Below are 16,408 nucleotides of genomic sequence, written 5' to 3'. Positions count from 1 at the left end.
TGTTGTAATACTGATAAGATTTCCGACGTGTAAAGAGCACAAGAGAAGAGAGTTTGTGCTGAACAGTCCCCGTGGAAGGGCTGACGACCGTCCCCCTGCCTGGACGGAACGCCCCCCGCCCGGACCGTCAAGCCAGGCCTCTCCAACAGGGCGGGCTCCCTCCCGCGGGGCACCCCCTGATGAGTGCGAGGCCAGGACGGAGCCTTACCCTCCTCGGTCTGGCCGCAGAAGTTGAACTGGGGCCTCTGCGAAGGCATGACAAACAGCAAGGTGGCCACGAAGATGGCCACGGTGGCGTCAGACACGTACCTATAGGCGAGAGCACACAGGACGTGCCCAGCTCGGCTTTGGGGCCTCCACTCAACAAACCTACTCTGTGTCCACAGGAGCACTGAGTGTGAGGATGGAACGCCAACGGCCCACATTGGGAGTGTCGTGCACACGAAACCGTGGCTGGAAACTGGGACAGCTGCGGCTCGGCCCCGCTCTGCCCCCAGTGGGGTGACCCTGAGCCGCTCGCTCCCCTCTGGGTCTGTGTGGCTCCGGGGCGAGGTCCCATCAGACTGTCTAGGATCCTGGTTCCCCGGGGGCCTGCGAGGGCCCAGCTGCTAACCGCAGCAGAACTTCATTTGCAGCAGGTGTAACGTCGGGCAGCCCCCCGCCCACATCGCCTGCCTCGTCTAGGAACCTTGCTTCCTTCTGACCCCAGACCAGCTCAGCCTGGAGGGAAGGAGCGCGCACACTCTCCGCCGGGTCTCTACAGACGGCCCGGGCCCCGGACGTCTGCCTTCAGAGGGAGGAAAGGTGGCAGAGCAGAGGTTTGGAAGCAGGAGCTCCTGGCTCAGCAAATCTCCCCCTGTCAGCCCAGCCCCCTGCCTGGCCAGGGGGGACACACCTGCGGGCTTGTCGTGAGGACCGGGGAGAAGAGAGTGCGCTGCAGAACTCAGGCGGGACGAAGCAGCCCGCGACTTACTTTGTCTCGCCCTCCTCCCAGGCCAGCGACACCCAGCCGGGCATGAAGCCGGGGTCCCGGGAGAACCACAGGCCGACCAGCAGGAGGAAACAGAGCAGGACGTTGGCCTCTGCGAACGAGAAGGGCCCCAGCTTCCTGTACTCCTCCTGCAGCAGCTGGTAGGCAGCCTTCTCGTGATTCCTGCTCTCCAGCCCGCAGCCCCAGGACTTCCTAAAACTAGAAGGTGCAGAGATGAGAGGCCAGTGAGGCAGGCTGGTCGGCTCAGGGCCCGTCGGACGGTCAGATGGAAGCCTGGACGTGGGCAGCAGGACGTGGCGAAGGGCACACGGTGCAGCCTCGAGTGAGCCTCTTCCCCAGTCCTGTTTCCGTCCTCTGCTGGCGCTACCTCGCAGAACGCGGCGGGAGACAGTGTCTGTGATGTGTGCCCAGCGCATGGCCCACGGTACCCCAGAATCAGGGGGCGCAGAGTGGGGCAGCCAGGCTGGATGGGGTCTCAGGGCCAAGGAGGCAGAAATCGGCAGAGGTGGGGCCACCCCTGGTAAGGGGGACGTGGCAGGTGCCTGGTTGCCTGGGAACCAGCAGCTCCCATCATCTGGGGGATGGCCGGGAGAATATCGAGAGCCAGCTCGGGGTGGGGGGTGCTTCCTCACCTGGGGGTGGTCCCACAGGGGCCCGGAGCTGAGATGCCAAGCCCCATCATGGGGGTGGCTCAAGAGGACACAAGGAACAAGGACGGGTCTAAGAAGCCGGGGCCAGGCAGGAGCAGGGGGGCAGCTTGTGGTCGGAGGGGGCACAGGTGTCGGGTGGCCCTGCCCTTGGGGGCTCCCCGGGGACCAGTGGCCACGGCCACCCACAGCCCGCCCAGGTTGCCCAGCAGGACCTCCCCTGGGGTGCTGGCATGAGGGTTAGGGAGGAGGAGGGGTCCGTGGACAGGTGCTGAGGGTACCTCGGCTACGGGGAGGGGCCGGCCAGGGCCACCAGTGCCCAGGATGGTCCGCAGGAGTGTCTGGGCATTCCGGCCCCAGGCAGCCTGAAGGCCAGGAGATTTGTCCCCAGAGAGCCCTCCCTGCTGGGAGTCCCTCCTGGGCCCTGGGGCAGACTTCACGGGAGGGCAGGGGTCCAGAAGGACCCCCATCCCTGATCCAGGGAACAGCGTGGTTAGCAAAGCTGGATGCAAGCCAGCGGTGATGTCCTGTTAGTTCTGGGGGGCCAGTGGCCCCTGTGGCTGGACGTGGCCTCAGAGGCCGTCCGTGAACCCAGGAAGGTAGTTTTCCTGGATGAGGTTGGAGGCAGCCACCCTGACATTGCTCAGATGAGGGACCCGAGTGACGGTGACAGAAAGGACTCCCCCCCCCCCCCACAGCTGAGGCCGGTGCTGCTTCTACAAGGCCTGGGGGCAGGGCCCACGGGGCCCGGGACACGGCAGGCGTGGCCTGGGCCCCAGAACATCCGCTGCTATTCTCCTCAATCAAGGCTTCCTGGGGGCTGCCCCCCCACCATGCTCCACGTGGGGTCGGCAAGGGCCCCTGAGCTGATGAGGCTGGCTGGCTGGACACAGCCGCAGGAGGGCTCCCCCATCAGAAGGCCGGGCAGGGTTCCTGACGGTGAGACCCCCAGAGGCTAGCGGTGCCCCAGTGGCCTTGGGGCCAGCCCGGTGCCCCCTGCTCACCCTGCAGGGGACTCAGTGGGCCTCGGGGCTTTAGGGCAGCCCCCCCCACCTCACGCTGCGGGGAGGCCTCACCTGGTGCCCCCGACACCTGCTGTCCTTGGGCCCCAGGACGGTCAAGGCCAGCAGGCCTCGGTCTCCCCAAGAGGGGACCCTTATGGACTAAACTCTGTCCCCGCACGCTCACAGATTGAAGCCCCATGCCCCAGGGTGACGGCATCAGGAAGTGAGACTTTTGCAGGTAATTAGGTCCAGATGAGGTCCTGAGGCTGGAGCCCCGAGGGGACTGAGGGGCACCGGCGGCCAAGTGTAGGTCTGCACAGGGGCCGGGGGTCTCCTCAGCTGCTTTGACCCGCAACTGCTCGTACCCCCACCCCCGGGGGCCGGGGACAGGGAGGGGTGGTACCAGCACGGGCCCGAGGGAGGCCCCAGTGAGCAGCTCGTGGGAAATGCAGTGGGGTAGGGCGTCGGGGCCGGTGTCCCTGCGGGGGAGCCAGTCGGAGCTGGCCTCGAGGCTGAGGGGTCAGAAGGCGGGAAGGTAGGGAATGGCCTCCCAGCAAGAAGGACAGCAGGTGGGGAGGTGCGAGCGGCCGGGGCAGCCAGACTAGCAGGGCGCCTGGAGAAATGGCCGGGGCCAGGCGGGAGGAGTGCGCCGCGCCGGCCCGCCGGGTCTGGGCGTTCCGCAGGGGTGCGGGGGCGGGGGCAGGGGTGCGTGATGAGGGCGCGCTCACCTGAACCTCAGGTACACAGCCTGGAGCCACAGCCAAGCCAGCAGCAGCATCACCAGCATGTTGGGGAAGGCGAACCCAAACCAAGAGGCGAAGTTCACCAGGTCTTTGCTGGCAGGAAACAGCCTGCATGAAGGGAGACACGCTGGGCCCACCTCCACGGCCGGGGCCTGGAGCAGCAGCTGGGGCCTGGCCACATGCAAAACAGGCCCGAGGAGCGGCCGGCCGCCCTGCCTGCGGGGCCAGACCCCACTGGGGGCCCTGCAGAGGTCAGCGCCCGTCCCTCCAAAGTAACACACCTTCGCACCCACGGAAGCCGGGCCCGAGCTTCAGGGCTCCCGGACGCCTCACTCCCCGGGGAAAGTGAGTCTCCAGAGCTCCCCGGAGGCGGGACGGGGTGGGGGTCCTTCCCTGGGGCTGGCGGAGGGTCCCTCGTGCTGCAGGCCCCGCTCTCCAGCCCCAGGCCCGGCTCCCTCGGCCCGCGGGTCCCCACGCTGCCCCGGCGGACGTCAGGGAGAATCGTAGTCTATCATTACAGAGAGTCCTCTCAAGATCAAAACCGCCTGCGTGGTGGACCTCGAGTGTCTGCGGGCTGGGCTCCTGCCCACCTCCCAGCGGCCCTGCCTGCCTGGTCCAGGGCTCCATCTGCCCCGGAACCCTCGGGCCACCTGCCCGGGACCCTGCAAGGGCAGCCGTCCGCTGACCCTGAGTGCCCCACGGGTGGGACCGGCCCCACCCGCACACGCTCTGTGTCCCTCTGTGGCCGAGGTGGGAAGGTGCCGACCAGCCCTGTGGTCCACCTGGGGCCCCCCAAGGGCACGTAGAGGCAACAAGTAACCTGACCCCTAGCCCTTCGCTGACGCCGTACGGCACCGCTGTTCACAACCAAGGTCAGCAAACCAGCGGTGAGGGGACGTCTGTTTTCTGCAAGTTGTGACCCAGGACCAGCGTCATTTCCCACGACTTTAGCTCGGTGCTTGGTGCACAGTCTCTCTCGGAGCGAGCGCCGGGGAAGAAGGGCAGGACTCGCCCCAGAGCAGAAAGCAAGCAGGCCTGTGGGGTCCTGGGCAGGTGCGGGGCTGCAGCAGGAAGGAAAGGTGGGGGTGCCCCAGCCCCGGCTCTCCTCGCGTGCCCGCGACTCACTCATGCATCTGGCCCAGAAGCACCACATTGGGTCCCGTCCCCGTCAGTGTGGCGGTGCCCCCGATGCTGGCCGCGTAACACACGCACAGAGTCATGGCCTTGCTCATGCTCCTCCTGTCCCGGTCAGCCTGCCGCCCCTCGGGGGGGCCTTCAAAGGTCGCTTGACTCCCTGTGGGGGGCACGCCGTGGGCTGAGCCGGTGCGGGCCTCCAGCTCCAGCTCCTGACCCTGCCCTGACCTGAGGATGGGACAGGCCAGCCCGCCAGGTGCATGGTCCCCAGCCCGCTGCACCCCTGTAGCCGGATCCGGCCGGCTGAGTGCAGCCCTGGGGACGGGGTGTGAAGGGGCCGAGAATAAAGCAGGCGCTCTCTGAGCATCCTGAGCTCGAGGCCTCGTCGGGAAGCCAACGTGGGGCCCCCACCCTGACACCTGTGGGAGCGGAGAGGTGAGGGGCACCCAGTAGGTGCTCGAAAGATGCCCAGAGGAATAATCGATGATGGCACCGGTTTCTGCGGTTGGCAGGAACCCCGCGTGGGATCTTGCCGTGAGCTCTACTGCAGGATCTAACTTTTATGCAACGGCCACGTTCCTCAAAGTTAAAACCCAAGCAGCATTTTCTAAGTGTTTCCCTGTTTGAGGGAGGGCTCCAGGCGGCAGAGAGCACAGCTGCCCTCGTGGGCCCCCGCGGCCCCCGGGGCCAGGGCTCACCTGGCAGCTCACCGGGCTTGCCCTTGTCTGCCAGCTCCAGGCCCCCCAGGCTGGCCTCGGTGGCCGCGCTGGTGGCCTCCATCTGCTGCAGCATGGCCTCCACGATGGGCACCATCATGGCCGTGGTGGCTGTGTTGCTGATCCACATGGACAGGAAGGCGGTGACGCCCATAAAGCCCAGCATCAGCCTGCAGAGGAGGGAAGGGGAGGAAAGCCAGAGAATCCCCCAGGGAGCCATGGGGGCTGGGTCCCCCTGCAGGGATGCCACGGACCACGGTCAGCTCAAGACTGGATCGTGGCGGGGGTGGGGGGAGCACAACGTGGGGCCTCCCCCCCACCTCTCCCCTACAAGCATTCCTGATGTCCCTGGCTGGCTCCTGGGCACCGAGAGGCCTGAGACCCAGTCACAGCTGTAAGGAGCTCCCACCTGGCAAGGGCGAGCCACGGAAGGGGCCCCAGGAAGCGGGACTTCCCTCCAGGCTGACCCCACCTCTCTCCATGCATGCACGCTGCCACCTCCACATGGCGGGGGACCAGGTCCAGAAAGCGTTCAGGAAACGTGCTCCCCTCACTTGTAACACCCCATGGTCCCCCAGTGTCCACCTCTGTCCCCCATGAGCAATGACCGCCTTGTGGCCTTCAGAACCTGTCCCACGACGTCCCTTCCCCGTGGCTTCCCTCCCCGCGCGGCAGCTAGGGATGAGCACACCCCCTCCACCCTCGCTCGGACGCGCGTCCCCCACTGGATTTGGAGGAACTGTTTCCACGCCTGCTCCCTCCTTCTACCGTGAGCTGGGGAAGGGTCTGATTCTGCTCCGTGGTCTCCATGCCCGTCTGGGCCAGGCGCCTGCCCGAGGTCACCGATCGGCCCGAGGAAGGGGTCCAGGGCTGCGCACTGCACCAAGGTTCAAGCTGCCGTCCGTGTCGGCAGACCTCACGGACCCGTAAGATCAAAGGCTGGGACCCAGGCCAGGAGCAGGGCCAGAGTTTGCATGGATGAATGACATGGTGCTTCACAGCCCCACCGGGGCTCAACTAAAAGGCCCCCCCAGCCCCCAGGACGGCTCAAGCCGAGCTCACAGCGGGAGCCGAAGTGTGTGTGACCTTCCTGGATTTGGGAGCCGAATCTGAGTGGCACCCCAGAACGAGGCCCACCCACTGACAGAGAAGAGCCGTCAAGGATCCCAAGGGGGAGAACGCTGCCACCCTGAGGTCTTGAGTCTCTAGAACACGCAGTGGCCCTTCATTCGGCCCTGTAAACCCTCCGTGGCTCAAGGCCACGGAGCGTAACAGGTCAGGGAGTCACAAGCCCTTCATGGTTGCGGCCGTGGTCTCCCGGAGGGGGGTCTCCCGGCGGCACGGTCCCCAGCACACGGACGTCCCAGGAGGGCTCTGCCATGAAGTAACCAACTGGGGCCTCCCAGGGCCCGGCTGGGGACATGCCATCCCTGAGGGACCACACTGCCCCCGACAAAAGGAGCAGCCCGAGTCCCCAGTGCAAGGGGCGAGGCTCAGACCGGTCGGTCCTGTCCCCATGTGCTCATCGGCAGATTATTCAGCCCTTCCTCGGCTCTAGAACATGGTGGCAGGGACAGTACCCCTGCCCCCCATCCAAGTAAACCGCTCTGTCCGCCAGGGGTCCTGCAGGTGCTCTCGACACCCAGGGGTTCAGCTCACATCTACTCCATGGGCTGGCTGGAAGTGGCCTGTGGTGGGCAGGGGAGGTCCTGCAGAGCCGTGAGAAGCTGAGGGATGGAGTGATGTGGGGGAAGGCGAGGTAGGGGCTTCTTTGTCGGGGGGTGGAATACATGTGCCAGCTTTGGAGGGATGACCTTTCTGTTTCCCCTGAGCTGGATTGTTAAGACAACCCTTTCCTGCTTTCTGCACAAAACCCCTAGGGGTTTCAGGCAGGGCTTGATCCAGCCTCCACCCACCTTGTTTCTTGGGGAAGCTGCAGCCCCACCTCTAGGAAGTCTTCTGAATGTGCGGGGGCTTTCACTGCCGAGTCTCCCTGGGGCATTCAAAGAGCCCTTACCCACTGCTGCTCACACACCCCTCTGGCCACCCAGGTGAGACTGTCACGTGCCCATCCAGGGGCCCACCTGCCTGCCAAGCCCAGGAAAGCCGGTGGCCATCGCTGGCCTGTGGGTGATCTGGTCTGAGCCACCCCCCCACCTGTCCCCGGGGCCAGAGAGAGAAAGCGTGCTCACTGTGCGGGCTTGGCCCCCACCCAGAGGAGCGTGCGCAGAGCTATCCTCTTGTGTAGATTCCAGCGCTCCACGGCCACCGCCATGATGAGGCCACCCAGAAACAGCATGTTTGTGTCCTTCATGTACTGGACACACACCTGAGGGACAGCATGGGGCCTGTCAGGGCGGCCCCGGGGCCCCCAGTCTCCGAGACGGGCGCACCGAAGATGCCGACTCCAGGGGCCACTTGGAGTGGGGAGGGGAGGTCACGCGGTCTGCGTCTGTGCCAGACGCACGGGGTCCCCCGCGGCCCAGGCAGCTCTGAGAGGGGCTTGGAGGGTGCGCTGTGGCGGGAATAGCCGCCCGGGGCTGCTCACCTGCTTGGAGTCCAGAATCTTTAAGAGCGGGAAGAGCAAGGCGGGCAGGAGGGAGGTGACAGCGAGAGGGATGACTTCAGTGCACCAGTAGACGGCCATGAGGATGATGACGTAGGCACACCTGACGAACTGCAGAGACAGCCCTGAGACCTCCGCGGGTGGGCGCCCCCCTTCCCACCGCAGTGTGCCAGGGAGGCGGCCGGCTCGGGTGGCCAGAGCAGGGCGGCGGCATCAGACGGAATGCCCACGGCCGCCCGGTCAGCACGCGTCAGGAAGGCCCAGGACCCGCTCACAAGGGCCTCCTGCCCCTGCCTCCCAGCTGCATGCTCAGCCCGCCCTTCCACCTCCCCAGGAAAGAGCAGGAGGGGAGGGTGTGGAAGAGCGGGTGGGGAGGAGATTAGTACAGACCCCCCCACTTCTGACGGTTCCACCTGGCCATCCTCCTACCCTACAGTGTGCGGAAGCCATTATGCACACAGCAGGAGCCCTGCTTAGAATTCTGGGTTTGCATCTTCCCCTGGGCTCTCCGCGCAGTGTCCTCGTGGTGCTGGGCGGCTGCGCGCTCCCCGGGCCGACAGCACCCACACGGCCCTTCTGTTTGTCGCCCTCCGCCAGGACTCCCCCAGTGTGGAGGCTTGTGCGCCCCTGCAAGCTGATGTGCCTGAGCGTCCCGGCCACCAAACCAGCCTCCAACGCTACAGCTCCCGCCTCTGACTCTCCAGCACCTTCCCTCGCACCTTCACCGCGCCCGCCGCGCCTCCCACCTGGAGCCTCCCACCCTGACCTCCCCACGCCCGGCACCGCGTGCCTCCCTCTTTCAATCTGCAAATCTGTTCCGGTCATTCCCTCGTTCCAAAGGCTTCTTCAGGACAAACCCAGCCGCCTCAGCACGACTTGGGAGACCCTCTGCGAGGAGCAGGCCGTGCAGACTGGCCCAGCCCCCTCCCTGCCCACTGGCACCGAGTCCCCACACTGCACTGGCACTGCCTCAGGCCGGGCTCTGGGTCACCCGCGCTTTGGCGCAAGCTGCCCCAGGCCTGGAGGGAGCGCTGGCCACCCGGCTCCGCGTTTCTCCTCGGCGCCTTCCCCCACCCCACCCGCCCAGCCTGGCTCTGTGCCCCCAGCAGTTCCCACCCTGCGGGCTGCCCCTGTTGGGCCCCCACACAGCACGCACACCCAACAGTGAGCAACCAGAGAGAACCCGTGTCAGTGGATTCGCTGTCCTCGGCACGCAGCACGGGCCCGACCCTCGGGAGACGCTGCCCGAGCGCTTATGAGGGGAGCGGGACGGCAGAGCCGAGCTGTCACCCCAACGGCAAGCGCACGTGTGCACCATCACTCTCCTGTCTCCCACCAGAGCACCTACTGCGTGCACGGAACATTGCACGAAGACCCGGAAATCCTTCATCTGGATTGTGCTCTCAGTCACAAAAGAGAAGCCGTCCTTCGGCCTCCCAGGAGCGCCCCAGGGCACCTGCCCAGTGTCTGAAGCTGATATTTTGGCCTCCCAGGAGCGCCCCAGGGCACCTGCCCAGTGTCCGAAGCTGATATTTTGGCACTGATGTTCTGCGGCGGGGGGCCAGCCGGAGCAGTGCTGGGTGCCGCCTCCGTGGCCCCTGCCCCACCAGACGCCAGGAGAACCCTCTCCAGTTGCAACCGTACAAAGCGTCTCCAGACTTTGCTCAGGGTTTGCAGGGGTCAATGCTGGTTGGAGCCACGGGATTCCAGGCAGGACCGCGGTGCGGCTGGAAGCCCAGGCTTTGTCACCAGACACAGCTGATCCCTGTCCGCTGTCTGCCCTTGTCTGGCCGTCAGCGTCCCACATGTCTCTGGACCTTGGTGCTGGACTGGGGGGCGGGGGAAAGTAGGAATGATCCCCTCCAGGGGCAGCCAATAAAGGGGTGCATCATAGAGAATTTAAAAACAGGGGCCTGGGTGGCTCAGTCGTTAAGCGTCTGCCTTCGGCTCAGGTTGTTATCCCAGGGTCCTGGGATCGAGCCCCACGTCGAGCTCCCCGTTCAGCGGGAAGCCTGCTTCTCCCTGTCCCTCGCCTACTCCCCCTGCTTGTGCTCGATCTCTCCCAAATAAATAAAATCTTTAAAAAAACAACCAGCAACACAGTCCACAAATCCTCCTCTTTCTCATCATTGTGCCATAGCATTTCTCAACAACGTCACTGATAAAATACTCCCCCTGCTCCCAGCCCCAGCCCCCTCCTGCCTTGTTCCCTCAAGAGTACCCACTAACATACTGTGTACAGAAAGTGCTTGGTGGCCTTTATCATCTAAACTCAGAAACAGTGGCGTGTGTCGCCAATTTTCAAGGCACGGTTCCTGGAGGCGCCACACGTAACCAGCTGGGGATGCGTCTGGAAGAGCGCTTAATGCCGAGAGGGAATTGGACAGTGGATTGACAGGGCAGCACCCAGCACCTAGTGGGGCTCAACAGCTATACGTTCAATGCACAACTGACTAAAACCGTAGCTCATTATTTGTGTAATTATTAACAAGCAAGGGTGTCCAGGACACGGTGCTTTGGGAAAATGTGGGTGAAGGAGCACATCTGTGTGTGGGTGTGAGTTACGGCATTTGAGGGCGTTTTCATTTTTACTCCATACTTTGCAGACCTTGGAAACAATAGTTTTTAAATAATTTTAATAAACAGTACCATGAATGTATTGTCTATCTCATTAAAGAGTGATCTTTTAAAGAAAGGACCCAGAGAAAAGGCAGAAAAAGTGAAGCAGAGATGAAGCCGGCAAGGGAACAAGGGGGAATAAGAGGAGAGCTGCTGGGGGCCCCACACCAGCAGAGGGGGGCCGCAATCGAGCCACTGTCCCACTCAGACGGGGCTGCCCACACTGCCAAGAGCCCACTGGCTTCCCGGAAGCCCTGCCCGTGCCAGGTACTTCTGGGTTTCCTTGCACAACGGTGCGGCCCGCCATGGGGGCGGGGGTGGGAGCTCTTTCGTGGTGACCAAAACAAGAGGCACAAAGCCAAAAACACAAGAACACAGGGGTCCAGGCACCTGATCCACCTAGAGGGAAAGCACCTGAAGGCCACCGTTGGAACGACTCTCCCTCCTTCCCTGGCCTGATCCTCACTCCCAGGGCAGGTTACTGACCAGCATACACGCCTGAGTTGAGGGTCCCGGCTCAGGACCCACCTGCATGCATGCACACGGGTGTGTAGAGGGGTGTGTGTGTCAGGGTGGGAGTGGGGTCTCGGTCACGCTCCCCCTGAGCAGGAAGGTCATCATTATTCCAGGGAACATTACTCCCTGCCAGGAGAACTAAGATCAGCTCTCCTGCCTGGCTCCCTCTCTTTCTGCAGAGGAAATAAGGCTGCTCACAGTTGGGGCGGCACCGGGGAGGGGGCGCCCCCAGCTAGATCTGCTGTCCTTGGCCCCACCAGGATTGCTCAGCCCACCCAAGGGTCCTCCCAGCCTCCCCTGCTCCCATCCTAGGAACTGGCATTATCGCTTTGGGCACCCTAAGTCATAAAGCGTGGGAACCACACCTCCTTGCCCATTGTACAGATGAGAATGCCAAGGCCCAGAAAGCACAGGATGGTGGCTAAAGTCACAAAGACGAGTGAATGGTGGAAGTACCCTTCTCATGCAGGTGGGCTTCCTGACTCCCCCTCCCCCAGGGCTGCCCGCTCAAGAGCTCCTCTGTTTCCCAAACCTGCCAGGGGGTGGGGGGGTGGGGGGGGTTGGGGGGGATGGGGTGCTCCCGGAGGTTTCCTGTCTGGGCTCAGAGAGAAGGCGCTGAAAGGGGGAAGGAGGAAGGAACAGCCAGCAGCCACAAAAGGCTTCAAAGGGCTCGGGCCTCTGCCAAATGGGCTCCCACAGCCCAGCGCAGCCAGCCCGGGCCTGGACTCCCGGCCCCGCCCCCGCCCTGCGGCCAAGGCCATTCATCCTCGGCCTCCCTCCCGGGAGCGCTGGGCAGCAGGGCGAGGGACGCGGCTTCCCCTGCAGCCCTGGGTCGTGCCACCCAAGGCGCGAGCCTGGGAACTCGGCTGCCTCCTGCCCAGACGTTGCAGGCTGCGGGCGGGCGGAGAAGGCCAACTTGGATCCGCCTTTCAGCCAGGAGAGGATTTGGACTCAGCTGTGCCTTCCAGGGCTTGGGAGCAGGGAAGAAATGTGGATCACATATGGGGAAACTGAGGCTCAAGAGGGGGCCAGGGAGTGGAAAAGACAGCACTCGGGATCCACTTAGGTGGTGATCTTTTTGTATGGGTCCTTGATTGACCTTGGAAGCCACACACAGCTGGGAAGTCCTCAATTGCTGAAGGGAGAGCCAGGACAGAGGGAGGGAAAGACAGGCGCCCAGGCTCCTTGCGGGCACTGGTGACATTTGGGGGTGAAGGGGAGGCATGAGGTGGTTCAGTCTGAAGAGATTCTGAGCCAGGGGCTGAGCCTATGGATGGGCTGTGTGGCCAAGATCTGTACTAACTTCTAGGTTCCAGTGCTCACCGGGTTAGGTTCTTGCGCCCGGGGATCAGTGAACCCCAAGGTCCGTGCGCCCCCGGGTCTCCGTGCCCCTTGAAATGCTTTGTCGGCACCTCTATCTGGCACCCGGAGCTCCCGAGTGCGCGCCCAGCTCAGCGCTCCAGCTCAGGGCCCCCGGGTTGGTGCCCGCTGCTGGCACAGGGCGCCCGGGGTCCGCGGAGATGCAACTGACCTTGGCGGGCGTCAGAATGACGAGCGGCAGCAGCAGCAGCGGGGTGATGAACAAGATCACGAAGGACTTGAACTTGGAGACATAGCTCAGCGCCGAGGCCATAGCGCGGGAGGGAGACCCACGGGAGAGGCGAGTGAGGGGCAGCGAGAGGCTCCGCCGGCTTAAGAAGGGGACGCAGTCCGCGCGGATTGGGGGGGCAGTGCCAACTCCGCCCCCCACCGCGGGGCCTCCCCGCGGTCACGGGGCGGGGCCACCCCGCGGGGTCGGTGGGGCGCGCCTGCCCGCGACTCCTCCACCCGGCGGCGGCGGGAGGCGCCTGCGGACTCCAGCGCCTCGGACCGGCGCTCCAGGAGCGTCCCGAGCCCGGCACCTCCTGACTCTCCAAGCCCTTCCAGCGCCGCCCCGGACAGAGGCGCGCCCGCGGCTGCGGACGAGAGCGGGGCATCGGCCGTTCTCTGTGCGGGCTTTGGCGTGCGCCTCCGGCCGCAGCCGCACCTACCGGGTCCCATTCGAAAGTCTCCGCCGGCCCCTGGGTCTCTCAGAACTCTCTCCCCAGCCCCTCTCTCCTTTTCCCCTGGTTACTCCCGCCCCTACCTCCCGCATCCCGGACGGGTCTCCGGCAGAGCCGATGAGCGCGCCCCGCGCCCTCCGCGCCGCAGGTTCTGCGCCCGCTGGCCACCCCGGGCTTCCCAGCCGCGTCCGTGCGCTGCTCTGCGCACAGGACCCCTTGCCTCCCCGCCCGCGCCCTGGCCGCCCCGCGCATCCCGCGCGCTCTCCAGCGATCGCAGAGGGGGCCGGGCCCTGGTCCTCGGCAGGCTTAGCGCCTTTCGCCCTCCAGCGGACACCAGCGGCCCGCCACGCCCGCCGACCCCGGCTGCTCTTGCCATTTCGCAGAGGGAAGCCGGAGTAAACAGAGGAAGGGACTTGACCAAGGCGGCGCTGAGAGCGTTCATTGACTCGGCGAGCCGCCTGCGTACGTACTGGGCTCCTATTCTGTGCCAACCCCCGTCTGGGGCGCTGGAGACGCAGGGATGCAGACAACCTCCTCTGTCACTTTCTTCTTCCCTCCCTCTCCTCCGCCTGCCCCGTCTGTCTCATTCTGCAGCTCTCTGTTGGGGAGTCTACCCAGCTTGTGACTGAGCCCCAGACTGCTCCTTAGAGGTCACGGTCCTGGTGCTGGAGCCCCAGATCTCCGCTTTTCCAATCTTTCCTGGCCTGGATGTGCCCGGACCCAAAACAACACCTCCTACGTCAGGTGCATGACTTTTCCTGTGACCTCCCCCCCCAAGGGTCCCCCAGACCCCTCCTGCCAGTGTATGTCGCCCTGGGTTTCCTTCCTCCCCATGCGTGTGCACTCAGAGCCTAGACCAAGTAGTTTCAGCAGTAGAGACATTTTTCCTTCACTGAATATGTTAAACACATGAGAACAGTTTGATGATAATATCTAATAAAGGAATAAAATTATTTCTCATTTTTTATTCGTGAGTGTTATTTAGTTATTCTCAGGAGCTGAACATAAAGTTTCGATTTTTAAAAAAGATTTTATTTATTTGAGAGTGAGAGCACCAGCATGGGGGGGGCGGGGAGCGGCAGAGGGAGAGGGAGAAGCAGGCTGCCCACTAAGCAGGGAGCCCGACTCAGAAGCCCGACTCAGGACTCGATCCCAGGACCCTGGGATCATGACCTGAGCCAAATGCAGACGCTTAACTGACTGAGCCAACCAGGCGCCCCTAAAGGTTCAATTTTTTTTTTTTAAAGATTTTATTTATTTGAGAGAGAGAATGAAAGAGAGCACAAGAGGGGGGAGGGTCAGAGGGAGAAGCAGACTCCCTGCTGAGCAGGGAGGCCGATGCGGGACTCGATCCCGGGACTCCAGGATCATGACCTGAGCCAAAGGCAGTTGCTTAACCGACTGAGCCACCCAGGCGCCCTAAAGGTTCAATTTTCAAATGCAAATGTATTTACCAAAAAGAATACTCCATTTTTTTTTTTTTTTAATCAAATTCCCACTTACGAAGAACTTTCACTTTTGGCCTGTTACATTGCATGGTAACAAATGAAGTAATGAAAAAGAGCGTATCAATCTATATCTTGTATTGATAACTTATCAATAAATGGATCAATTATATTAGGTGTCAAACATTGTTTCACAATGTGGCTGCTTTGAGTATCCATCATCAGGATGTGTTCTGTTTTTTTTCCCTGGGTTTTTTTTTTTAAATAATGTTCTTCAAAATATGAATTCAAACATTAGAATATATTTCTTGAACATAAAAATAAATAGTTCCCTAACTAAAAACATGTTGTTACTGAGATACACAAAATTAAAATTATTTTGGAATATTTAGTCATAATGATATGTCGTCCATAATTATGTAATGCAACTTTTATCCCCGTTTGAATAATTTTAATCTTAGGGGCGCCTGGGTGGCTCGGCCGTTAAGCGTCTGCCTTCGGCTCAGGTCATGATCCCGGGGTCCTGGGATCGAGCCCTGCATCGGGCTCCCTGCTCCACGGGAAGCCTGCTTCTCCCTCTCCCACTCCCCCTGCTTGCGTTCCCTCTCTCCCTGTGTCTCTCTCTGTCAAATAAATAAATAAAATCTTAAAAAAAAAAAAAGAATTTTAATCTTAAAACTGAGGTGGTAAAAGTCTACTTATGGTATTACATTTTTTTCATTAGGTGGGTTTCATCAATTTGATCTCAGTTTCAATTTGCAGTTGTTACTTTCTGATCAGAATTAACTGGTATTGCATGCAATTTAAATTTTTGAAAATTTACCAACCTATGGGTGGTTTTTTAAGAAACTGAAATAGGGATGTTGATGAAATAGAGATGAGAATTCTCTTAGATACACTAAGGTGGCAGATGCAATTTCTCATAAAAGCAGACTCCAGAAATTATACAAATATCGTAACAGTTTTTCGATCCCACAAAATCCAGGTACAACCATATCAGAACTTAAAGCAGAACACTGGTGCCATGCTGAGCCCTCCATGCCACCTGATGAGCAAAGCTGATTTACAAAACCGTCTATTGAGCAAAAGCGATTTGCAAAACAGCCTCTGAAAGGACACCTGTTAATTTTTTATGAGAAAAGGTGAGAGCGTTAATAAGAATGTGAAGCAAGCTTAGTATTTTCACAGGGTCATCACAGGGAGCTCTGGAAAACTCATACAAATCAGCATCGCTCAGTGCGAAGACTAGAATGCTCTTACAAATATTCATAGCAGATACACTGCTGATGCTAAGTTCAGTTTTTCAACTGAATCTGCCTCCCTGTCATGCACCGCTATGCTCTACACGGGGAGCGAAGAGGCAGAAATCATTGATCAACAAATTCTGTCAAAAGTGGAGTACAGGGGTGCCTGGGTGGTTCAGTCAGTGAAGCGTCTACCTTCGGCTCAGGTCATGATCCCGAGGTCCTGGGATCGAGTCCCACGTCAGGCTGCCTGCTCCACGGGAGGCCTGCTTCTCCCTCTCCCGCTCCCCCTGCTTGTGTTCTTCCACTCCCTTCCCCACAAGGACCAACGAGGATCCTGAACCACGCCTCCTCTTACACCCCGACTTGGAGGGTGAAGTCTGGCCTGAACTACTTGCTGGCTTTTGACATCATAACCCGGCGTGTCTACCGGGACAACCAGCTCTGACTTGGGGACCGTCCTATCTTGTCTTACTGAACTGAGTGCAGTGGTGGACACATGGCAGAGACCATTAAAATACCCCCCGTTTAATGCCTGATGTACTTTGTGATCTAACATTTTGTAGAAGAGCCGCTCCTGAACACACAGAATGGACATTAATTTATTTGGATATAAATAGGCCAGAAGTTGAGTATTTACTCCCAACTTAAGCTGTTTGATCCCTATCGGCCAATTAGAAAAGGAACAGTAGATGCATGGATTCTATGTCCAACTTTAAAAGAACAGGGACGCCTGGTGAG

The 16,408-nt window shown here is 61.1% G+C and overlaps 1 protein-coding gene across 9 annotated transcripts in view; it reads right to left on the bottom strand.

The window, feature by feature from the left end:
* Positions 1–12,672, bottom strand: part of SLC13A5 (solute carrier family 13 member 5) — a 37,510-nt gene extending 24,838 nt beyond the window's left edge. For 4 of the 9 annotated variants that reach the window (XR_013445923.1, XM_036078378.2, XM_036078370.2 and 1 more), the window contains exons 1-8: positions 12,468–12,655; positions 7,784–7,912; positions 7,428–7,564; positions 5,218–5,405; positions 4,511–4,679; positions 3,371–3,493; positions 974–1,189; positions 209–309 (exon numbers count right to left, since the gene is read on the bottom strand). Coding sequence is in view for 8 of the 9 variants with exons in the window: in XM_036078378.2 (XP_035934271.1) it covers positions 209–309; positions 974–1,189; positions 3,371–3,493; positions 4,511–4,679; positions 5,218–5,405; positions 7,428–7,564; positions 7,784–7,912; positions 12,468–12,569 (1,165 nt within the window). In the remaining variant the exon portion in view is untranslated. The other 5 variants (XM_036078371.2, XM_036078372.2, XM_078067749.1 and 2 more) reach the window with 4 other exon arrangements.
* Positions 12,673–16,408: the final 3,736 nt, after the last annotated feature.

The sequence above is a fragment of the Halichoerus grypus genome, chromosome 2, assembly GCF_964656455.1.
Source record: "Halichoerus grypus chromosome 2, mHalGry1.hap1.1, whole genome shotgun sequence".
NCBI lineage: Eukaryota > Metazoa > Chordata > Mammalia > Carnivora > Phocidae > Halichoerus > Halichoerus grypus.
The sequence above is the reverse complement of the archived record's forward strand: the minus strand, read 5'-3'. Positions and strand labels throughout refer to the sequence as shown.